Raw genomic sequence first — 23,568 nt, forward strand, 5'->3', positions numbered from 1 at the left:
GTTGATCTGCCTGAGGGAAGAAAGACAGGGAAAGGGCTCCTACCCTACTTCTCCATCCCCAGCCCTGCTCAGTCTCTTTCTTTCCAAGGAACTGCTCTGGGACTCGGGGTCGGCGCGGGACCTGCCAAAAATAAGACAAGAGATGACTTAACCATATCAAGGGATATTAAGGGATTAATGACAGCAGCACCCCACGGGGCTGGGGTGTAGCTCAGTGCTGGTTTCGCACGCGCTACTCTGGGTCTGCTGGATTCCAGCACTAGCCAAAAGAAAAAAAAAAATGTCCCACCGTCCCAGAAACTGGCCAGAGGCACTGGAGTTGCTCCCCAAGCGCCTGGTGAGGCACAACTCACTCCAAACGCGACCCTCCCGGGGACTTCCGAGGAAACGTAAATCGCTTGGTGCAGAATTAGGCTCACGTGGTAAATTAAAAATAAAACGGAAACGAATAAGGGAAAAGCAGAATCAATCAATAAATGAATAAATAAAGCACCCTGGGCTGTGGTTCCCGGGATCCGTTTCCTGAATCCACGTGGGACGGGAAGGGAAGCTCTCACCGCCTCGGGGTGGAGGCGCCACTGGAAACGCTCGAGGAGCCAAGGAAGGCCAGCGCTCTACTTTTCCCGAAGGCGGAACCTGCGTCGCACCCTTACTTAATTGGGCTCCTTCGGGCTGAAGAGCCTCCGAACCTCACCCGAGCCCACCCTCTCGGGGGCTGGAGATGGGATTCTCCGCGGCGGAGGCCACTGAGGCACAGACGGGGCGAAGGAGCTCGTCTTCTAGGGGTAGGAGGGTTGGTGCGGGCTATTCTTGGGTCAAAGGGGAACCTCACTGAGTCGGGAAGTGACTTCTGGCTGAGTACGGTTGAAAAAAGGTCACCTCCTGGGCTCCTTTGGGTCTCTGTGTGGCACTCCACCTCCACCACAGGAGACCGCGGCTTCCCTCTCAAAATCCGAAGAATCTAGAAAAACGCGGGAAGGCACGAGGTACACTGTGCGCAGGCGCGAGACCAACGCTCGCCCCGCCCCCGTCTCCAGGGCTAGGAATTGTCGCTAGGGTTTTGGAGCTCGTGCTTGCCACGCTTCAGTCACGCTGCGGTAGGCGACCTCGTGTAGCCGCCAGGCGTGCCGTTCTGTCCTGTGGACTCCCGCGCTCTAGCCCTCTGCTTTAACTGAGCTCCACCCCGGGCCCGCCCCCTCTGCGTCCATTTTCCCCCTCCATTGGTCAAGTTTCGGACTACATTACTAGTCCGAATGTGGTGGATGAAGCCACCCCTTCCATGAGGCTTCTGGAATGCAGAACGCTGGATTCCACCCAGGCCCCGCCTTCCGAACCGAATCGCCACGCCCCCAAGAAGGACCACGCCCCCACCTCGCTAACAGCCTTCGCGTGGCCGCGTCCCGCCTCCTGCCGAGCTTCCCCAGTACATTGGCTTAATTTCTCTCTTGACCCCGCCCCCGAGGCCAGCTTCTTATTATCATTGGCGGGGCCCCGCCTAGGGCCCCGCCCCTGTCCGGCTCCGGGCTCCCATTGTCTCGGCAGATGCTGCTTGGTCCAGCTATCGTGCCCAGTTTTCAGTTGTCTGGGGTCGTGCTCTTTCTCTGGCTGGTGGAGCGGTCCTGCGGCCAAAAGCCAGATTCTGGAGTTGGGGCGGCTCTTCTTTCCTTCTTAGACGTCCCAGGGAGGCTACAACTATGTCCGTGCTGCGACCTCTCCTGCTTCTGCTGCTGCCTCTGTGTCCGGGTCCCGGACCGGGACCCGGGAGCGAGGCAAAAGTCGCCCGGAGTTGTGCAGAGACCCGGCAGGTGCTGGGGGCCCGGGGATATAGCTTAAACCTAATCCCTCCTTCCATGATCTCAGGTGAGTAGAAAACAGGATGACTAGAGAATAGCGGGGTGAGGGGCGGTGGCAGACCCTTCCCATCTCACAATAACTCTTTTCCTTTTCAAAGTGAACGTTATGATAATCTTTTCATCCCATAAAAATCTCTCTTCCTCCTATAACTTCTTTTCTACGATCACAATAAACCTCCTGCTCACATAATAGCTCTTACTCCACCCCCACCACGGGAATCTCTCTCTGGTAATTAAGCACCCCTCCCCAAGTGTCTTTCTTCGCAGTGAGGTTCCCTTCACTATTTCTAGAGACCTTTCTGTGATAAGACTTCCTTGCTTACCAAGTAACAACACTTGCACATCCCATTCTTGCACAACCCACCCTTGCACATCCTATGGAAGCTACCCTGCAAGTTCCTTGAGGTCCAGGTGTGCCTATTGGGGAGGGTCACCTAAGGACACTGGTCACTAATTGGGTCCTGGGTCAGCAAAGAGATCCCATGACTAATGGGAATAGATTTGGGATGGGTGAGGAGACAATAAAGAGGGGTCAGGTGGGGAGGAGGAGGCAAACAATAGAGACCAGACAGGTGAGAGAGAAAGAATAGCCCCAGAGATAGGTGGGAGATGGACGGAGTTTCATAATATCCCTTGCCACTATTTCTCCCCATTTCCTCTGCCCAGGTGAGCACCTCCAGATCTGTCCCCAGGAGTACACCTGCTGTTCCAGTGAGACAGAACAGAAGCTCATCAGTGATACTGAGGCCACCTTCCAAAACCTAGTGGAAGATAGTGGCTCTTTCCTTGTTCACACACTGGCTGCCCGGCACAGAAAGTTTAATGGTGAGGATGTGGGGTCCCCAAATGCACTTCACACCTCTCCTCTATGCTTGTGACCCCAGCAAGCTTCCTGTCCCCTTTCTCTACTTTAACCTAAGATATTCCACCCCAGCCCAGCCCTGCTTATCCCCAGTCCCCATCCCAAACTCTTGCCAGGACCTGCTTTCCCTCATTCCCAGTCTGCCCAGGTCTTCGAGAATTGCTCAGTTTCTAATTCACTTTTCTCTTCTCTCCCCATCCCCATCCTGTCCTACCTCTGCCCTTTCACTGCTCTTCCCTTCTCTGTCCTCACCACCCTCTGCCCTTGCTCCCTGCCTTTGCTAGAGTTTTTTCGGGAGATGCTCTCTGTATCCCACCAATCCTTGGCCCAGTTCTTCTCGCACTCCTATGGCCGCCTGTATTCCCAGCACGCCCTCATCTTCAACAGCCTGTTCTCTCGCCTGTGGGACTACTATGAGAAGTCTGGTGAGGGGTTAGAGGACACCTTGGTGGATTTCTGGGCACAGCTTCTGGAGAGAGCATTCCCCCTGATGCACCCGCAGTACAGCTTCCCCCCTGACTTCCTGCTCTGCCTCACACACCTCGCCTCAACTACTGATAACTCTCTGCAGCCCTTTGGGGACTCGCCCCGCCGCCTCCGCCTACAGGTGAGGGGTCTGGAGGCCTGAGCTTCAGCCACCGCTAACCTAGTGACCTCTGAACTGTGTGCCACTCAGATCCAAACAAATGACCCTCTCAAAAAGGAGGTTACCCCTGATCTCATGATTTCCCCATTTTGTGTCTCAGCCAACTCTGACCTGGTGGTCCCTATCTCAAGCTTCAGTCACCTGAGGTGCTTAATCCAGTGCTCATTAGTCTCCTTTAATTGGATCCCCACCCCCATTCTTTTTTTTTTAATATTTATTTTTTAGGTGTAGATGGACACAACACAATGTCTTTATTTTTATGTGGTGCTGAGGATTGAACCCGGATCCTGCCTGTGCTAGGCGAGCGCTCTACTGCTGAGCCACAATCCCAGTCCCCCCACTCCCATTCTTTACCCTGGTTTTATTACAAACACTAACCTGCTCTCAGCCCCAGCCACCTTTCTGCCAAGTTTCCCCAAATCCTAACATCTTGATTTCCTCTGGTTCAACTGAACATGTACAAGGCATGCAATAATCAAGAAGCCTTTTGACATATGTTGTTTTATTCAATTGTCTTAATTCTTTGATATAAATAATAGTATCCCTGTTTTACAAATGAGAAAACCAAGGTTCAGGTCTCACATCCAGTAGTAGTACGGTGGAGCTGTGTCTCACACCCTGATCTTCTAGCTTCAAATTCAGTGTTCTGATACACAGCCTGTGGAACACTTGATCCAGTTCCCTTGATCCCTCTAGACTTTAATTCCTTTGGATCTCTTGAACCTGCCTCTCTGTACCACCCAACACACTACCCACCCCAAGATAACCCCACTGCTCATTCTTTGGCCCCAGTCTCAACTGACCTATGACAACTTTGTGGAGTTTTCTCACCTTCTTTCCCTTCCCTCAGATAACTCGGGCCCTGGTGGCTGCTCGGGCCTTTGTCCAGGGCCTGGAGACTGGAAAAAACGTGGTTGATGAATCACTTAAGGTTAGAAGGGGCTTGAGTGTGGGCAGGGACCAGGGAGGGGGAGGCAGAAGTGGGAGAGAGCCCTTGAGGAAGACAGGCATCAACTGGTAGTAGAGGCCTGAGGCCTTCCCCTATCAGCCTTTAGGCGCTGGCATCCTTGGGTAAATCAGAAAGGAGGGAGTCAAAGATTGGAGTACTGGGTCTCCATGACTGACTCCCCTTTCCCTGCTGAAGCCCTCTCTCCACTACCTATCCTCTTCTAACCTCCCAACCTTACCTCCTGCCTCTTCCCTCTCGAATCATCATGGACTCACTCTAGTCCTTGGGTCTTTCCTCAGACCTACCCCCACAATAGTAATACACCTCCCACAGAGGAGGATCTGTGAATTGGCCCTTAGGAATCTCCCTCCCCAGCTTGGCAATCCTTTGGTCTCACCTTCTATAACATGGGGTCAACAGCCCTGTACCTCATATGCAGCAACTTATTGTTCTGTAACTTAGGGAGATGGGACCAAGTATTGACTTCTTTGTGCTCAGTGTCAGATTTGACTGAGAGCAGCCAAGGTGTTTGTGGATGACAGAGTCTGGTTCTCTGCCCCAAGGTGCAGGTATCTGAAGACTGCAAGAAAGCTCTGATGCGTCTAATTGGCTGCCCCCTTTGCCGGGGAGTCCCCTCACTTATGCCCTGCCGGGGCTTCTGCCTCAACGTGGCCAGTGGCTGTCTGAGCAACAGAGGACTAGAGCCAGACTGGGGCAACTATTTGGGTGAGGGGATTCAAAAAAGCCTGGGAAAGAGGAGGACCTGGAGGAGGGCTGGAGACTATGTAAGGGTGGGTGGGAGGATCTGGAGAGGGGGTCTAAAGCCCTACTGAGGAAGGGAAAGACGGGGGCCTTCTCATGTGAATGCCCCAACTCTTTTCTGCTTCCCTCTGAAGCCCCCGTAAAGATTGTGGGAACATCCTAGTTCACTGTACACCCCCTTGCACCTCTTTTCTCTTTCTCCCCTCCTTCAAGATGGTCTCCTGTTCCTGGCTGATAAGCTCCAGGGGCCTTTTTCCTTTGAGCTGGCTGCCGAGTCCATTGGGGTGAAGATCTCAGAGGGTTTGATGTATCTGCAGGAAAACAGTATGAGGGTGTCAGCCAAGGTATGAGGAGGAAAGAGTGGAAATGAGGCCTTGGCTGGGGAGAGTGATAATAGATTATGGGCATCTGGGGAGGCTTTGGGTCCGAACGGGGACAGTGTGGGTTCACAGGGGGATGACTGTGTAGAGCTCTCTTGTGCGCAGGTGTTTCAGGAATGCGGGACCCCGCACCTGATTTCAGCCCGCAACCGCCGAGCGCCCGCGCCCCTGGAAGAGGCAGGTCGACCATGGCCGTGGAGGGTGGCACCAGAGGAGGAGCGGCCCACGACGGCAGCGGGCACCAATCTGCACCGGCTGGTGAGTGACCGGGGCGGGGCGGAGGGGGCGCCCTGGGGGGGGGGGCGCTGCCGCTCGGCATGTGGCCACTTGCTTGCGCAGGTGTGGGAGCTCCGAGAGCGTCTGAACCGGCTGCGGGGCTTCTGGGTCGGGCTGCCCCTGACGGTGTGTGGGGACTCGCGCATGGCGGCAGATATCTCGCAGGAGACGGCGCCCTGCTGGACCGGGACTGGGCGAGGCCGGTGAGAGCTGGGTGGCGGCGGTGGCAGCGGTGGCGGGCGGAGGGCTGCACGAGGGCTCTCACGGGAGTTTTCGCGGCTTCTGTACTCGCAGGTACCAGTTGCCGGTGGTGGTGGGTCCCCGGACCGATCAGACCCACAACCCGGAGTTGGGGTTGGATACCTCGGGGCCCGACGTCCCGACGCGGCGTCGCCGGCTGCTGCTCCGCTCTGCCACCGCCAGGATGCGGGCGGCGGCGCTTGGACAAGACCTGGACATGCAAGACGCTGGTGAGACCCGCCACCTCTGTCCGCGAGCTCCGCCCACTGCCCGCGGTCCCACCTCGCATCTCTTAGTTCTCATTCATTTCTTTATTGGGCACTTACATCACAGATAGAGAGGGGTAAAAGACCAATAAGTGGGTCATCATCCTTGAGTTTATGGTGTAGTGGGAGACACAGAAATGCAGAATAATGGGGGATGTTTTTAATAAAGGGCAAAGAGTTGCTGGAGAAGGGTGGAGGTGACAGTGGGTGGGCACCACAAGTTGGAATTTTCCAGAAGGGGAAGCAAGACACATTCATTTTTTTCCCCTCTCCTGTCTGTCTGGCTCCTCCCCACCTCTCTTCCCGTCTGCTCCCTGCTTTTGTGTACTTCTGTTTTTCTCTTTCCTGTTTATCCTCTGTCCCTTTTTTCTGTCCCTGTTGCATTGTCTCTTCCCATCTTCCATCATCTTCTCTCATCCCCATGTCTGCTGATCTTGCTTTTTCTTCTGCTGCCTTCCTGTCACTGTGTTTTACCGGTGTCTCTATCTCTGTATTAATCTTGATTTCTTTTCCTCCTCTTTTGATCTCTCTCCAACTCTCTTTCCCACCCCATCTGTCTCTGTCCCTCATCCTCCCTGCAGAAGAGGATGCCAGTGGCTCTGGAGGGGGATTCCATTATGCAGATGACTGGAAGGCTGGAACTGCACCTGTGGCCCCTGCTGCCTGGCCTCCAAGGCCACATCACCCTCCTCGAAGGGACAGCAGCAGTGGGGGCAGAGGAAGAGGTGGTCCCCGATTCAACCAGGACAGGAGCAGGAGTGGGGGGATGTCTGTTGGTCTTCACAACTCACCGGTCCTCATTCTCTTCCCCTCAGCCCTGGCCATGCTTGGACCTCGATAACAGGGGAGGGGTGCCCTAGCATCAGAAGGGTTCATGGCCCTTTCCCCTCAGCTGGGCCTGGGGAGGAGTCGAAGGGGGCTACTGAGAGAGTAGAAAAGGGACTTTGCAGGTGAATGGCTGGGGCCCCGAATCCAGGAGATTCCCATTGGTGGGCTGGGGGTGGGTGGGTGTTCACAGTATTTATTTTTTCATTTGGTAATGGGGGTATTTATTTAGGAAAGAAGTGTGATTGCTGTCCTCTAAGGCTAGGGCTGGTGATCAGCACCCCCTCCACAAGAGCGATAAGGGTGAAAGGGGGGGGGTTTAGAGTTGCCATTGGGGGATGGAGTTGGAAGAAGTTGAAAGTGGGGAGGGGTGGTACTAAGAGGGTGGGGGGCACCTGGTCTTAGAAATGGACAATGCTGGGTGCTGATGGGATGTAGGGCTGGGGGTTGGTGTGTGTGAGTAGGCTGTGAGGCTCTATGGGCCTGAGTTCTGTTGAGTTTTTTAAATGTCATTTTTTTAAAAAGTAAAATACAAAACGGGGGGGTGGTGCTCATTGCTTGATCTCTACCATCCACTTCCTTCACAAGGTCCCATTTCATGTTTCAGTGTTTGACTGTTTATCTACAAATAAATGACAATTTACTGGACCCTTTGTGTGCCTTTCTCTGTGTTTAGCATTCCTCCTGAGCTCTGGCTCCAAACAAAGGCTTCAGGGTATCTTGACTGGCTCAGTTTCTGCCTGTTTCTTACCTCTCTTGGAATCTGTCTCCTGGGAGCAGGTCTGGGGAATGGCCCCCTGTCTCCAGGTTTCTAAGTCTGAGCATCTTCATCTGTAAAACTGGGAGAAATATGGAGCCCAAACAACTGCGAGGAAACACCTTGGCCCTGTGCAATTCTCTTTGAAGGCGAGGCATGATTAATATTACCACACCACTGGCCCCTGCTCTCAGGGTGGGGGCCCTCATTGTCTGGGTGTCAACCTCTACCTCGTCACCTCCCTGACAGTGTTTGCTTTCAACTCTCCTCCCTTTCTTTCTTTCATCCTTCTTTTCTTTCTTTCACCTGAATGAATCTTTTGTTCTGTAGAAAGCTGAGAGATAAAGATATAATTGATATAAGTGAAAGGAGGGTGAAAGTTTCTTCCACGGGCAGTCTGGGTGCCCTAACCAGAGGGAAATGTGCAGGGAGGGAAAAGGCCAGAGACAGCATCAGCGATCAAAGCTGGAGCAGCTGCTTGGACTGGCGGGACAAAGGGAGGGGAGGGGAGGAGCCTGGGCACTGAGAAAGTTTGCAAGGAAAGTTGAGCTGAGTGAGAAGCCGGGCGGTGGCTGGGGCAGGCGGGAGGGCCGGACCCGGTTTCCCCGCAGCTCCCCTTCGGGCCTTGGTGAGTGGACGAGTGAAACCGAGGCTGGGGCCAGTGGAGGGACCCCTTGAATTTATGGGAGGACCCTAGGGTTCACAGAGACAACCTCAGAGGACACCAACAAAGGACTGGTGACATACCGAGCAGTCTCCAAAAGCTGGAGGGAACAGAGGGCTGGAATCAAGGGTAATGGGAAGAGATAAAGATAGATGGAAGTGAAAAGCTGTGACAGAGGAGTCAAAGCGGGATCTTGAGGGCGATGCCAGAGGGGGCAGGTCTCTGGGTAGCAAGTGTGGGTTCTCTCTGGCTGGGGTCACCCCTATCCCCTCTGGAAGGGGGCTGTCCAGGCTTGTTAGAGGGGCCGAGATTACTGGTTGTAATCTGAAGCGGGTGGAGCCAGACTCCCAGTTAATTAGGAAACTGGGCCTGGGAAGGCAGGCAGCAGCTCCATATGGCTTTCTCCATCTCGTTTCCAAGGTCAATGTCTGTCTCTGTCTCTGTGTCTTTCCACCTCTCTCTGGCTCCGTCCTCTCAGTACCTGCTCCTGGTGCACCATCGTGGTTAGAGAGTGGGATGGGAATGTGTGCCCAGGGGTCTTGTGGGTTTCATGCATAACGCCACATCTCCCCCAGCCCCACACGTACACTGGGGTCTGTCTTGTGCTGGGACAGTGGGGAGACAAGCAGCTTGCATTTAGGAAACAGCAGCCCATACTAGTTACAAAGTCACTCCTGGAAGTCCATCCTCCCCTCCTCCTGATTGCCTCCTCCATTCCCCTCCTAGCCACAGAAGGGAGCTCTTGATCCCCATTTTTAACCAGCAGAGGGGCTCAGAAGGAAGTCAGGGACCCAGCAGTGACCTGACCTGTCATAATGAGCAAATTGGTCTGATCTCTCTCACTGGCTGCTTCATTCATAATAAGGGCTCTGCCTTTCTCTCCTTCAGTTTGAAATCCCTGAGGCTCCGGGAAAACTGAGTATGGGATTTGGGGGAACTGGAGACAAGCAACAGGCTGGCAGCAGAAGGAATAGTTGAGGGACCACCTACAAGGATCTGGTGTACAGAGCACCCCTACTGCTCCCCTTTCCTAAACTAGGTCTCAGTAGCAGCAGCAGCAGGAGAGAAGTTTCTAGCCATCTTCTTAGACTCCCCTCCTTCCCCCTCATTTCCCTTCTAGACGCTGACAGAGGCAAAAATCTGCTAACTCAGGGGGCAGACTCAACCAGGGCTGGGAGCAGGCCTGGGGAATGACCCCCCGATCTCCAAACGGCACCTTCCGCGGCTGCACGGCTATCTCAAGCTGTCTCTGCTTGTGCTCCTGGCCCTGGCTTTGTCCCTGTCTAGAGTCCCCTTTCCCTGTGCCACATGGGTCCTTCGTCTCCTGCCAGGACCATGCGACTTTGGGGGCCTCGGAGCCTGGGGGTGGCTCTGGGAGTCTTCATGACCATCGGATTTGGCCTCCAGCTCTTGGGGGGGGCCTTCCAGAGGAGGTGAGTCCTCATCTTGTCCCATCTCCCAGTAGATGCCTTCCCACTTGTTCTTCCTCCTCTAACCTGGGGCTGTGACTCCTGGGGACTTAGGGGAGCCTCTATACCCTCTGTTTTTTCTTCACAAGAAGACAGTGGCTCCATTTGCTGGTGAAGGATAGGATACTTCCCTACCCATCTCTTCCCAGGTTACCCAGGCTGCAGCTCAGACAGTCCTGGACCACCTCCCTGGGATCAGCTGTTCCATCCTGCCTACCCCGGCAGCGACTTGTGTTCCTGAAGACACATAAATCCGGGAGCAGCTCTGTGCTGAGCCTGCTTCATCGCTACGGGGACCGGCATGGGTTGCGCTTCGCCCTCCCCACCCGCTACCAGTTCGGCTACCCAAGGCTTTTCCGGGCCTCTCAGGTCAAAGGCTACCATCCTCAGGGTGGGGGCACCCAGCCCCCCTTCCATATCCTCTGTCATCACATGAGATTCAACCTGAAAGAGGTGAGGGGTTCAGGGGGGTGAGGGGTGGGGCCAAAAAGAGATGGATTTAGGGTTGCGGCCAAGACCTCCAGGGGAGGGTCTGGGGATCTCCAGGCATCACCTTACCCACAAGTGGACATGGAGGCCACAAAGGTGGGATTTCCTGTTCTTCTCTGCAGGTGTTCTTTCCCCTGGATTTTCTGGGTGCACAGCGTTCCCCTCTCCCATCTGGGGGTTTACTTCAGTCTCCTTCCTTGACTAACTTATTCCCCTGGTGTCAGTGTCCTGCCAACTTGGATGTACTTGGATGCACTCCCTCCAGGTGTCCCTTGCCCTTCACAGTGTTCACTATTATTACCAGGGACCTTGCTCTGCCATTAGGACCTTCTGACTCATCTTTCTTTCGCTTCCCTCACACCAGCTGCCACACTTTGAGATTTTTATGTCAGCTCTATGTCAAGCTCTTGGCTGAGCATGGCAGAATAGTTGGACAGAAGTTCAGTGCTGACCCTTGGGACTTTAGTCCTTATGGGGGAGACAAATGGAAACACACAAGGACCCAAGAACTCTTGTAGAAAGACAATCAACATGCAAATGAAAGCATATAGGGAAGGAACTACCCTTCATAGAATACTTTTTAAAAAAATATTTATTTTTTAGTTTTAGGTGGACATGATATCTTTATTTTATTTTTATGTGGTGCTGAGAATCGAACCCAGTGCCTCACGCATGCTAGGCAAGCGCGCTACCACTTGAGCCACATCCCCAGCCCCCCTTCGTAGAATACTTACTGAGTGCTGGATATTGATCTTACCATCGCCTTGCCGTGAAGGAAGTACAAAAGTATTACACAGAAATGGAGATTGAGTCTCAGTGGGCTAAGTGACCTCCATTAACATAAATTGGCAAAACTAGAATTTGAACTCAGGTCTTTTTACTCTGAGGTAGAGGCTCCTTCTGAGGACCTGGATGTGTTTTTGTATTTGGAATTGTAGGGAGTCTATTTATCAAATGGAGTGGGGTTTGTTAGAGAAGCAGGATTAAAGGATGGAGTGGACATGGCTTTGAGACAGTAGCGAGCGCACCCACCACTCTTGGAGCAGAGGATCAACAAACATGTGGCTGTTGATGTGCGTGTGAGCATGCACACAGCTGTGCCAGAGAGGTATGTGTAGTGTGTGTAGATAGCAGAACTTCAGTGGGGGTTACAAAGTCCCTTTGTTGAAGCTGGAGGAGTGTGAGGGTGGTCTGGTAGGCAGCAAGGGGCTCCTGTTGGGTGTGAGGCAATGGCAGTGAATTTTGAGGTAAGTTTCTTTAGTGGTTAGGATGGTTCCTTGTCACCACCATTCATCCAATACCTGCCATGTTATAGACATGTCCACATTCTCCCAGGTAGCTGTTTAACCCAGATTTATAGGTAGAGAAATAAAGGCTGTTGAGAAGCTTATTCATCTGCCCCAAAGTCACACAATTAGTAAATGGCAGAACTGGGATTTTATTCCAGGTCCATCTGATGCCAGAATGTTCTCTTCACTGTTCCCTTCTGCCTTCAAAGAGACAGTTCAAAGAGACAAAGGCTCTGCCCTTCAGGCATGCCTCTGGAGCAGGTCAGAGAACATCAAGACACAGAGAGGTCAGATTCAACGATGAAAGTCCTTTTCAGAGACAGAAATCCTCAGAGAGTCCAGGAGCTAGATTCTGATGTGGATCAGCCTGAAGAGCTATGTAAGGGTATGATCCAGCCTGATTTCCACTGTCCTTGTTCAGATGTGGAATCATGTGTCCCAGCCCTTGGGGCAACACCTTACCAAGAGGCCAGGGCTCCCCAGAGTCCAAGTCCAGGCCTGTGTTTTGCTCTCCAAGGTGTCCAGGAGACTCTGAAGTGTTGCTACCCTGGGCTGCCCTACAGCATCATCTCTATCACCCCTTTTCATTCTCTGCTCTCAGACACATTCCACCTCCCTCCTCGGGCGGCCTAAGACCACTCCCTTTCTTGGAACTGAGACCTAGAGTCCCAGAGGAGGCACTCAATAGATTTTTGTTGAAGAAGTGAGCACAAAGTTTGTTTCCTAGAGATTTTACCACCAGGGCAGTCAGAAAGCCCCAAGGAAATTAATACTCTATGAACTTTGCATATTCCAGTTCTTTTTCTTTCATTCATATATATATAAATTTTTTTTGGTGGTACTGAGTGTTGAACCCTGGGGTACTTTACTACTGAGCTACTTCCCCAGGTCTTTAATTAATTAATTTATTTATTTAGGATTTCACTAAGTTGTTGAGGTTGACCTGAACTTGTGACCCTCCTGCCTCAGCCTCCCAAGTGGCTGGGATTACGGGCGTGTGATGCTCGCCTGCCTCCAGGTTTTTTCGTTCCTTTTATATCCTTTATCCTCTATAATCACCTGGGAACCTATAATTATCCCCATTCTGTAGATGAGCAAACTGAGACTTAGAGATGTGAAGTAAAGGTCATGCAGCTAGTGAGGGAAGCTGGTGGTCCCCAGCAGAGCTGTGGGGAGGTTGTGGGATCAGTAGGGCTTTGGCTGGTGCCTACTTTCCCCCAGGCTCAGTTTTTTTTTTTTCTATGTGTGTCTTCTCTCCTCTGCAGGTACTTCAGGTAATGCCTTCTGATAGTTTCTTCTTTTCCATTGTTCGAGACCCGGCGGCTCTGGCCCGCTCTGCCTTCTCCTACTATAAATCCACCTCATCAGCCTTCCGCAAGGCACCATCTTTGGCTGCCTTCCTGGCCAACCCTCGAGCCTTCTACCGACCTGGAGGCCGTGGGGACTACTATGCTCGTAATTTGCTATGGTTTGACTTTGGCCTGCCCTTCCCTCCAGAGAAGAGGATCAATAGAGGGAATCCCGAAGACCCTGACTCCCATCAGGGGCATGTTTTGCCTTCTGGCACTGGCCCTCGAGCCCAAATCCTAGATCCCAATGCTCTCTTGCAGCCTGTTTCCACTGTTGCTGATGGTCACAGCCAGGCAGTCAGCCCTACCTCCTTCAAGTTGGGGTCCTCATCCTTCATTCAGTGGGGCCTGGCCTGGCTGGACTCTGTTTTTGACCTGGTCATGGTGGCTGAGTACTTTGATGAATCACTGGTTCTGCTGGCAGATGCCTTGTGCTGGGGTCTGGATGATGTGGTGGGTTTCATGCACAATGCTCAGGCTGGAAGTGAGCAGGGCCTCAGGGCTGCTGGCACTGGTGGACTAACTGCTGAGGATCAGCAGCTGACCGCTCGGGCCAGAGCCTGGAACAACCTGGACTGGGCTCTCTATGTTCACTTCAACCGCAGCCTCTGGGCACGGATAGAACAATATGGCCAGAGACGACTGAAGCATGCTGTGGCTGAGCTTCGGGCTCGCAGAGAGGCTATGGCTAAACACTGCCTTCAGGGGGGTAAGGCTTTAGACCCCAAATATATCACCAACAGTCAGTTTCGTCCCTTCCAGTATGGGTCAGCTAAAGTTTTGGGCTATGCACTTCGGAGTAGTTTGAGCCCTCAAGACCGGGAGGAGTGTGAACGCCTGGCTACCCCTGAGCTACAGTACAAGGACAAGCTGGATGCTAAGCAGTTTCCCTCTCCAGTCTCAATATCCTTGAAGACTTCAAGGCTACTTTCCTCTAGGCATCAAGCTACAGATTAGGACACATGTGATGAGAGTGGGGCTGCCAGAAGCAATCTCTGCATCCCTGGGAAAGGATGGAACTTTACCTTGACGCAGACCCCAAGTTTTCTGACCTATGCCTGGGAAAACCAGCGGTGCCTCCCTCCCCTCTCCACTTCCCCAAGGCAGGTCCACGTAGCACTCTCCAAAGTCCCCGGGAGGAGTAAAAGATGGAGAGAGCCACAGAAAGTTTAGGGCATGGTGAGTTGAAATGGTATGTCCATTTCTCTAGAAAACGTTATTGGGTTATGTTCACTTCATTATGAAATGTTTGTTCAATGAATAAATGATATGAAACTTCCACTTGATATATGTAGGACGGAAACGGGAGGTATGGAGGATAGTTCAGTGAGAAGCGGGATCGGAAGGGATTTTTTAGTATTTTTTCCCCCACAAGAAGCCGTTCTGCCGTCTCCCACTCATCTCGCAGCAACCTAACGCACCCCGACCCCGCCCCCTTCTCCAAGATCGCAGCGCACACAGATCTTGGGGCCTCGGAGGCCACACCCCTCCCTTTCCGCTTCCGGTTTGTCACCAGTCATTCAGCCCCCACCACGATTCCGGCGCCGCGGGGTCTGGGTTCCGGGGTTCGTTGCCCGGGTTTCCGGGCCGGGCTGGCGTCTGGGGCCGGCCGGCTGCGCGCATCACCACTCAGGCGTCGGACCTGCTGGACCCAGCCCCGCGGACCCCCTCGCTTCCCGCGGGGGCTGGTCTGGGTCCCGGCCCCTCAGCCCCCGGCCGGCCCCGGTTCGCGCCGTCTTCGCCGCCCCATGGAGTCCCAGTGCGACTACTCGATGTACTTCCCGGCCGTGCCGCTGCCACCGCGCGCGGAGCTGGCGGGGGACCCGGGCCGGTACCGGGCGCTGCCCCGGCGTAACCATCTGTACCTCGGGGAGACTGTCCGCTTCCTGCTGGTCCTACGCTGCCGGGGTGGCGCCGGGTCTGGTGCCGGGGGCGGCCCGGGCTTGAGCTCCCGAGGGGCCTGGGCAGAACTGGCAACTGCCCTGGCCGCCCTGGCTTCTGTCAGCGCCGGAGGCGTGCTACCAGGGGGCAGTGGCACCAGCGACCAGGACCCAGAACCTCCAGGGGGAGGGGACCCTGGGGGTGGAGGCGTGTTCCGGGGCTGCAGCCCTCTTCTCACCCACGGCCCGGGCCCTGCTACCTCAGGGGCAGCGACCACGGTGAGGAACTTGGGGTGACACGGCGCAGGGCTGAGAGCAGTTTGCTGGGTGCCAAATGCAGTTTGGGAGATGGACGCTGGGTACCTAAGGCAGGAGGCAGATGTTAGAGGGGAGGGCATGAAGGACCGTTACTGCGGAAATTAAAGGAAGCTTTGCAGGCCGCCTCTGACTCCTGACCTCTTCATCCCTTTCACAATCCCAGCTGCCTGTGGAGGAACCCATCGTGTCCACAGATGAGGTCATCTTCCCACTCACTGTTTCACTGGATAGACTGCCCCCAGGGACACCTAAGGCCAAGGTAGGTTGAGCCAGGGTGGAGCTGATGTCTTAATCCAGACACCCTTTCAAGGCCCTGCCATGTCTCTCCTCTTGACCGTGGTCTAATGTCTCCTGTACCCAGATTGTAGTGACCGTGTGGAAACGGGAGGTTGAGGCACCAGAGGTCAGAGATCAAGGCTACTTGCGCTTGCTGCAGACCCGATCTCCTGGGGAGACATTCCGGGGCGAGCAGAGTGCTTTCAAGGCCCAAGGTGGGAGGAGACTGCAGGAGGGGAAAAACCAGAGTATTTGGGGGTACAGAGTGGAGGGGTGATATTGGAAAGTGCCTGATGGGGGAAAAGAGGAAAGTGATTACTGTGAGTTTGGGGGGAAAGTCTGGGCCCAGCCCCTCATTTCTTGCCTCTCCCTTTTCTGCAGTGAGCACCCTGCTGACGCTGCTGCCCCCTCCAGTTCTGAAATGTCGACAGTTCACTGTGGCTGGAAAACACTTGACCGTGCTCAAGGGTGAGCAGATCTGCTGGCTCAAGTCTTGGGTATCAGCAAGAGAATTGATTAGATGATAGTTACTTGGGGCAGGCTGATGGGAATGCACAGGCTGATGGGTCAGCTGCCTGGCTGGACTTAGCCCCATGGGAGGGGAGGGAAAAGGAAGAATTCAAGGAGGTAGATCAGTGAGAACAGCTCAGATCTGGTGCCAGTCCCACCACAGTAGGTGACTTATAGTGGGTGGCTCTTGCTGTGTACCTAGTGGTCTTGAGGTGTCCGGCTATGCTGAGGCCGACTGGTTACTTCCAACAGTGCTGAACAGTTCCTCCCAGGAGGAAATCTCCATCTGGGATATCCGAATCCTCCCCAACTTCAATGCCAGTTATCTACCTGTCATGCCTGATGGCTCTGTGCTGCTGGTGGACAATGTTTGGTGAGGTCCTGTGGAGGGCAGGGCTGTGAAGTGGCAGGGGTGGAGCAGGAGCTGAGCTCTGACATGGGGAGTTGTTCATGTCTTGTCCTCTCTTCTCAACTAGTCACCAGTCTGGGGAAGTCTCCATGGGCTCCTTCTGCCGACTCCCTGGTACCTCTGGCTGCTTCCCCTGCCCTCTTAGTGCCCTGGAGGAACACAACTTCCTGTTTCAGCTGAGAGGGGGTGAGCAGCCCCCTCCAGGAGCCAAGGAGGTAAGAATAAAGGGCTGGTGTGTTCGAGGAAAAAGGATAAGAAAAGGCAGTGGGGGGCTGGGGATGTGGCTCAAGTGGTAGCGCGCTCGCCTGGCATGCGTGCGGCCCGGGTTCGATCCTCAGCACCACATACCAACAAAGATGTTGTGTCCGCCGAGAACTAAAAAATAAATAAATATTTAAAAAAAAAAAAAAAAAAAAAAAAAAAAAAAAAAAAAAAAAGAAAAGGCAGTGGAAGGCAAAGGCTTGACTAGACTGGAGGGGAATTCTGATGCAAGTGATGTTGATGTTTGTGTCTCACCTGCAGGGCCTAGAAGTTCCCTTGATTGCTGTGGTTCAGTGGTCCACCCCAAAGCTGCCCTTCACCCAGAGCATCTACACCCACTACCGGTCAGTGTGTGGGGCCCCTACCAGGCACCATCCTGCTCACCTCTGCTGCCTGACCCACATCTAGCTTCCCTCTCTCACTGCTCCTAGCCTGCCCAGTGTCCGTCTGGACCGTCCGTGCTTTGTGATGACTGCTTCTTGTGAGTCCCCTGTTCGGACTTATGAGCGCTTCACTGTCACCTACACACTGCTCAACAATCTTCAAGACTTCCTTGCTGTGAGGCTTGTGTGGACCCCGGAGCATGCACAGGCTGGTGGGTCAGCTGCCTGGCTGGACTTAGTTCCATAGGAGGGGAGGGAAAAGGAAGAATTCAAAGAGGTAGACCAGTGAGAACAGCTTAGATCTGGTGCCAGCCCCACCTAGGTGACTTGTAGTGGGTGGCTCTTGCTGTGTACCTGGTGGTCTCCTCAGGATCACAAATAGAGTTTAGAGAGGCATTGGGACAGTGACTTGAAGGGCACGGACAATAAGGCTACATTCTGTGGTATTGACTAGCTGTGTGACCTTGGGTATGTTATATTACTCTTTGGACATTGGTCTTCACTCCTAATATTTTATGTTTATTTTATTTTTTGGTACTAGGGATTGAACCTAGCTGCGCTCTACCACTGAGCTATATCTCCTGTCATTTTTTTAAAATTGTTTTTAGTTGTACATAACACAATACCTTTATAATTAACTTATTTATGTGGTGCTGAGGATCGAATCCAATGCCTCACACATGCAACGCAAGCGCTCTACTGCTGAGCCACAACCTCAGCCCCTCCTGTCCTTTTCTTGTTTGTTTTGAGATAGATTCTTGCTAAATTGTCGAGACTGGCCTTGAACTTGCAATCTTCCTGCCTTAGCCTCCCAAGTCACTGGGATTATAGTGTACCGCCACACCCAGTCCTAATATTTTGGGTTGTGATGAAGATTAATGAGTTAATTGGAACAAAACCCGGCACACACTGTATAGCTGCTGTTACCCTTAACCCTTGGCAAAAGACAACATTTCCTCAGTTTGTTCCATAGAATGCTTTGCAAATCAAATGTGACCATGCTGATGGTGGCCTCTGGGAACTGAGGAACTGTCCAGTGTTCACTGGTGCCTGTTTCTGCCCCCAGGAAAGCAGCTGTGTGAGGAGGAACGCCGGGCCATGCAAGCAGCCCTGGACTCCATCGTCTGCCACACCCCCCTCAACAACCTTGGCTTTTCTCGGAAAGGCAGTGCACTCACCTTCAGTGTGGCCTTCCAAGCTCTGAGGACGGGGCTCTTTGAGGTGGGCTAGTGCTACAGGATGTTGGGGTGGAACAGTCACAGCCCCTAGCTTCTATGGAGGATAATGGGTGGCACTAGAAGGCTGGGCAGAGGGAGAGTGGAATGAGCTCTGACCTGGATCTGTTGAGTGGGAAGGTCTGGGCCCAGAAGCCAGCTGGAATGCTGAGGTATCTCTCCCCACCTAGCTGAGCCAGCACATGAAACTGAAGCTGCAGTTCACTGCCAGTGTGTCCCACCCTCCTCCTGAGGCCCGGCCCCTCTCTCGCAAGAGCAGCCCCAGCAGCCCTGCTGTCCGGGACTTGGTGGAGAGGCACCAGGCGAGCCTGGGCCGCTCTCAGTCCTTCTCCCACCAACAGCCTTCCCGAAGCCACCTCATGAGGTAGGAAGTGGGGCAGATGTGGCATTGGCCTGGGCAGAGGCTGGAACTAGGGAGCAGGGTGGAGGCTGAGCAGAGCCCACAGTCTCTGCCTTCTTCCAGGTCAGGAAGTGTGATGGAGCGCAGGGCCATCACACCCCCCGTGGCTTCCCCAGTTGGCCGCCCTCTCTACCTGCCCCCGGACAAGGCTGTGCTCTCTCTGGATAAGATTGCCAAGCGCGAGTGCAAAGTCCTGGTGGTGGAGCCCGTCAAGTAGCACCATGCGGCTCTGCCCCCCCATATACTACAGAAACCCAAAGCCCCTGGAGGGCTCCTCGCTCTCAGACTGTGCCTCCCCTGGGACACCTCTTACCGTGGGTGAAGAAGCCCAGCAGGGCCGCCTGTCTGTGTCTGCTGATGGATGAGGGCAGAAGTTGTGAAGTGGGTGGTGTGGCTGCAGTGCCAACAGTGTTTCCCCAAGTTCCTGTGGGGGGGCTGGCCCCACCCCAGCCCTTCATCCTTGTTCTAAGTTTACAGAGTATTTTCCTCATTCCTATTGTGTCCTTTCTGCCTCCAGCATTCCCTCCCACCCACCCGCAGGGCTGAGATTAGAAGGTGGTGTTGGTACAGGGATTCTGACGATGACCCTCCTGTCTCAGGGGTTGGAGAGATACTAGGTGGCCTCCTCTGCCCCTCATGTTTACGTTGGCAGCCTGAAGCACTTTAAGTTGTATCTTTTTTTGTCTGTTCCTGTAACTTATTCTCGAACTACAGCTTCCAACTGAAATAAGACTATTAAATGCCCATTCAGGAGGGAGAAGAATGACTGTTGTATGATTGTTGTTTGTGTGTTGGTGGAAAGAGCAGACCAGTGGGGCTCGGGATGATTCCCTTCAGCATGCACACAAATAGCTCCCTTCCTGTCCTTGTTTTTTCAATCCCCAGTTTTAGAATGCCCAGTAGTGGCCCTGTCCCACTTACCCTGGGCTGAGGTACACAACTGTCCAGGAGGTGGAAGACACAAGGTATAAACCACCCAAATGCAGTCCCTCCCCCATACACACATCCTGAGTCTAGGAACATCAGACTCATGTTTATTAGAAGGGAAAAGAAAGAAACACTTGCCCAAATTCTCCTTAACACAGCATAAAGTACGCAAACCTCTGTTCTTCAGGTGGTGGGTGGAAAGGGGGGTAAGCAGAAGACCCTAGTTCCAGCAAGCTAAGCAAGAAGTGGAGGACACATGTGTCTCATCACAGAAGCCAAAGGATCCAGTCCATTTCTCCATCCCTGGCTCTCTGGCAAACTCAGACATCAATGGGCTCCCGGCCTCGGTTCTGCCTCTTCACCACAAACACCCTCTGTCCTGACACAGTCACCAGCAGTGTGTGTTCTCCAAAGACCACTGGAGGGGAAACACCTTCCCCCACCCAGGAGAGGGAAGGGAACACAGAGTTAGTGGGTACAACAACCTCTACAGGGTCACAAGCTGGCTGGGATTGAAAGGCAAAGCAATTCTGTAGTTCAAGGTGGAGAGATTGGAAGAGAGGCTGCTCTGAGATCTTCCTTCTCTTGCTTACTCAGTCCTGACACTAGGGAATCCCAGAGAGAGAAGTGGCTGAACCACAGACCCAGGAATTGGTGGAATGTGGTAGAAGGAGAAAGGTTTCTTTCCCTAAAACATCTGGAAATATCTCCCACTCCCACCACTGGGGGCTGGGGCTAGGGCTCACCTGACAGGCGCTTGAAGGGGACACTCATGCCATGATGTAGGCGGAACCCACAGGCTGTACTGACGAGCTCAGAGATGGCGCTGGCTGCCTGCTCATCATTCTCAAGATCCCCAGATGACTGCAAGTAAATGGGGAGGGGAGGGTGCAGAAAATGAGGTTACAGAATTGGGAAGGAATCCTAGGCATAGGCCCTCTGCCTCTCTGTGCTTTCAAATACCTGGGGGTCACCCAGTTTTGGAAAACCTGACCTAAAACCTCTTTATAATAGTCTCCCTTCTTATGCCATTCTGTTTCTCATCCTTACAATACCAGCTTCCTCCACTGAGCAGCAAGCAACTCATCCAACTCTACTGGATACTCCCCTCCACCCCCCCTTCTATGGGGTATTGAATACTTAACCACAGAGCCACACCCCCAATTCTTTTTTATATTTTACTTTCAGACAGGGTCTCACTAAGTTTCTGAGGCTAGTTTTGAACTTGCAATCCTCTTGCCTCAACCTCCCAAGCCACTGGAATTACAGGCATGCGCCACAGCCACAGTGTCTGGCCTATCTTCTAACCCCTTGAAACTGAATGCCCTTCCTTGTCCCTATCTAGTGGTAAAATCATTCTCCAAGATTGGTGCCTATCCACAGTGACTTGTTAAAGGCTTCATCTTTTGTCAGTCTTCCCACTTGCTGCCTTGTCTGTAAAATCTGAATTGTAGACATCTTTTGTTCTTGAATTACTCCCTCTATTTACTCCTTGGGTAAGTGATAATGACAGTAGTCCTGGACTTCTTTCTGTTGACTGTCTCAACTTCCTCTCTTACCTCTGATATGGACTTGTACATAGGTTTAGTTTAGTTCTCTTTGGACCCAGATGTTTTTTACCTCAGTTTCTTCATCGGTACATTAGGGACAATAATATCTATCTAGTGGACTTGGAAGGGTTACAAGGTATAATACTGGGAGATCCTTAGAACAATCCATAGCAATATTTACTAACTGCTATTATTCTACCTTGAACTCAATTATCTACAGTGGAACCAACAAAATTTTCCCTTATCCACCTCCCTCCCCAGTCAACTTCCTTTCTTGATTTTGTTAGGTACCATGTCATTCTTCTAGGCTTCTCAGTGCAAAGTCTTAGTGATTGGAGAAGTATCTCCTACAAAAGAAGTACCCACAAAAGTACCTATATCAAGTCATTACCAGGATATATTGATTTCTCTAAAAATTTCTTCTTGCACTATACGGCCTTCAGCCTAGTCTCATACCTAGATTCCCTTCCAGCCCATCTCCATACAACCAACAATCTTGCTCAACCATATCACTGGGTCCTGTTTCTGTAGTATAAACTTTCAAAACTTCTGTGACACTAAAGATTAAATCCAAGGCCTCTTCAATCAGATCCTTTCCCCACAAACCTTTGCAATATCAACCCACAATCAATTCAGATAGGCAGTGTCACAATCCTGTAAATATGTCCAGTTCCTAGCCCTGACTACTTTCCTTTTTTTCCCATCCATTTACAATCATTCATCCTTTAAGTTGAGCTGAACTTCTGCATCCAAAAAAGTCTTCCCATAACACAAGTTATAACTCCAAGGGCTGAATCTTTCATTTTTGGACTCCTTCAGCAATCCAAAACACTTGCACTGTTTTCAACCTTGAACTTTAAGCCTTGTCTCTCCAGAAAGAGCAAATATTTCTACAGAGCTACACTATATAATATTACAGAACAAAATACAAAGATGTCTTCAAGAAGTTCCGAATAAAGATGTACTGGAGAAAACATATGGGCATTGTTGATTCTTATCAACCAACCTGAAATGAGTTGTATGACTTTGTAACATTGGTAGACCTCTTTTACCTTGGAACAGTTAGAAGACTAAGATTCCAGAGATTAATTACCAAAAGCTTACTGTATGCCGGGGGGATACCAGATAAAAGGACGAAAATGAAGGCAAATTAGGTGAAACTGGGCACAATTAAAAAGGGTTACCCAGTCATGTCACCTCCCTTTCCCAGAACGCACCGCCAGCACTGCACCTTCACTCAGCACCAGGTAGCCGAGCTGGTCTGGGATTCGCTCCAGTCCCTGGGTCAGTGCAGAAGTCTAGTGGGTAAAGATGCGAGCAGTGAGAAGCAAGTGGCAAGATGGACCTCTTCACCTGCAAACCCGAGTCTTTCTCTTGACGATGGCCCCTTCCGGACCCCCTTCCCCTTCTGTGTCCTCCTATGCTGATCTTCCTGAGTTTCCATCTGCCCTCTCTGCCCCGGAATCTCCTGGGCCTTCCATTCCCCCTCTTGGCTGCCCCGGACGGCCTTCACTGCCCCACACGCCCCTCCGCGCTGCCCCTCTTTCCAGTCGCAGGTGTCCCGCCCCTAACCCGCAGACTGCTCCCAGCCCCCGCACACCCTCCCACAGGTTCCTCTTCAGCCCGCTCCGCCGCCGCTCCTCCCATCTCCATTCCCTCTCCATCCCGGGACCGACGGGAGGTAAAGGTGGAACGCCGGCCCAGGAGGGGGCAACCAAAGACTGTGGGCGCCGAACCCGCAGCGCGTACTCCCGCGCATGCGTCCTCACTCACCATCGCAGCCCTAGGTGCTGGAGGAGCTCCCCACTAGATAGGTAGCTTCCGGCGCCAGGCCCAGGTCACGTGTTCCCAGCAGGCGGTCTCCTCCCTCAGCCCAACGCCACCGGGCTTTAGCCACGCCTCTACCCTGTGGATTGGAGCGTTGCTAAAACATTAAATTTAATCAGCCAGTACGGAGCATTACATCCCGGAGACTCGCCGAATTGGTCGATTATTCCCGCCCCTCGACGTCGGAGGGCGTGGGTGTCGTAGGAGGGGGAGGGCCCCGGTGGGCGGGGCTGTGGGTGTGCGCCTGCTCCAGCAGTCCTGCCCAGGGCTTCAACTGAGTTAGAGTGCCCACTAGTGACCAGGTCGTTTCCTGGGTTTGACTTCTTCACCTTAAAAGAGAGAGCCTGAAGTGAAATAATGTAAAATGCGTGTAGGAAGCTATTTAAAGTATATTCATATGCCTAACCCAGGCTGCTCTGTGTTTAAAATAGGAATTTGTTCCCAAAGTGATTTTTGTTCCTAGATTTAATGAGGAACGTATGATGGAGAATTGACTATTCCCTGCTAGGAAAACTT

General features: G+C 52.8%; 4 protein-coding genes across 4 annotated transcripts; 3 read left to right on the forward strand and 1 right to left on the reverse strand.

Moving 5' to 3' along the window:
• The first annotated feature begins 1,636 nt into the window (after positions 1-1,636).
• Positions 1,637-7,197, forward strand: GPC2 (glypican 2). Its single transcript, XM_081299102.1, has 10 exons — positions 1,637-1,860; positions 2,520-2,678; positions 3,000-3,322; positions 4,212-4,310; positions 4,880-5,036; positions 5,286-5,416; positions 5,558-5,710; positions 5,792-5,931; positions 6,023-6,198; positions 6,816-7,197. Exons 1-10 carry the CDS (start codon positions 1,695-1,697, stop codon positions 7,073-7,075), a joined length of 1,764 nt encoding a protein of 587 aa, XP_081155228.1. The 5' UTR covers positions 1,637-1,694; the 3' UTR covers positions 7,076-7,197.
• A 1,162-nt stretch (positions 7,198-8,359) lies between these two features.
• GAL3ST4 (galactose-3-O-sulfotransferase 4) lies at positions 8,360-14,349 on the forward strand. The gene is made up of 4 exons (XM_081299012.1): positions 8,360-8,444; positions 9,601-9,913; positions 10,099-10,402; positions 12,993-14,349. The coding sequence occupies exons 2-4, from the start codon at positions 9,789-9,791 to the stop codon at positions 14,031-14,033; spliced, it is 1,470 nt and encodes a 489-aa protein (XP_081155138.1). The 5' UTR covers positions 8,360-8,444; positions 9,601-9,788; the 3' UTR covers positions 14,034-14,349.
• A 248-nt stretch (positions 14,350-14,597) lies between these two features.
• On the forward strand, positions 14,598-19,239 carry TRAPPC14 (trafficking protein particle complex subunit 14). The gene is made up of 11 exons (XM_081300334.1): positions 14,598-15,235; positions 15,438-15,533; positions 15,636-15,765; positions 15,932-16,018; positions 16,313-16,433; positions 16,537-16,684; positions 16,992-17,074; positions 17,162-17,325; positions 18,180-18,334; positions 18,519-18,712; positions 18,812-19,239. The coding sequence occupies exons 1-11, from the start codon at positions 14,825-14,827 to the stop codon at positions 18,963-18,965; spliced, it is 1,743 nt and encodes a 580-aa protein (XP_081156460.1). The 5' UTR covers positions 14,598-14,824; the 3' UTR covers positions 18,966-19,239.
• A 521-nt stretch (positions 19,240-19,760) lies between these two features.
• Positions 19,761-23,196, reverse strand: LAMTOR4 (late endosomal/lysosomal adaptor, MAPK and MTOR activator 4). The gene is made up of 4 exons (XM_081299479.1): positions 22,999-23,196; positions 22,443-22,523; positions 20,422-20,539; positions 19,761-20,093 (listed from the first exon to the last, which is right to left on the reverse strand). The coding sequence occupies exons 1-4, from the start codon at positions 22,999-23,001 to the stop codon at positions 19,996-19,998; spliced, it is 300 nt and encodes a 99-aa protein (XP_081155605.1). The 5' UTR covers positions 23,002-23,196; the 3' UTR covers positions 19,761-19,995.
• Between the last annotated feature and the right edge of the window lie 372 nt (positions 23,197-23,568).

This window comes from Spermophilus citellus (genome assembly GCF_964194105.1).
Source record: "Spermophilus citellus genome assembly, chromosome: 6".
In the NCBI taxonomy this organism is placed as follows: Eukaryota; Metazoa; Chordata; class Mammalia; order Rodentia; family Sciuridae; genus Spermophilus; species Spermophilus citellus.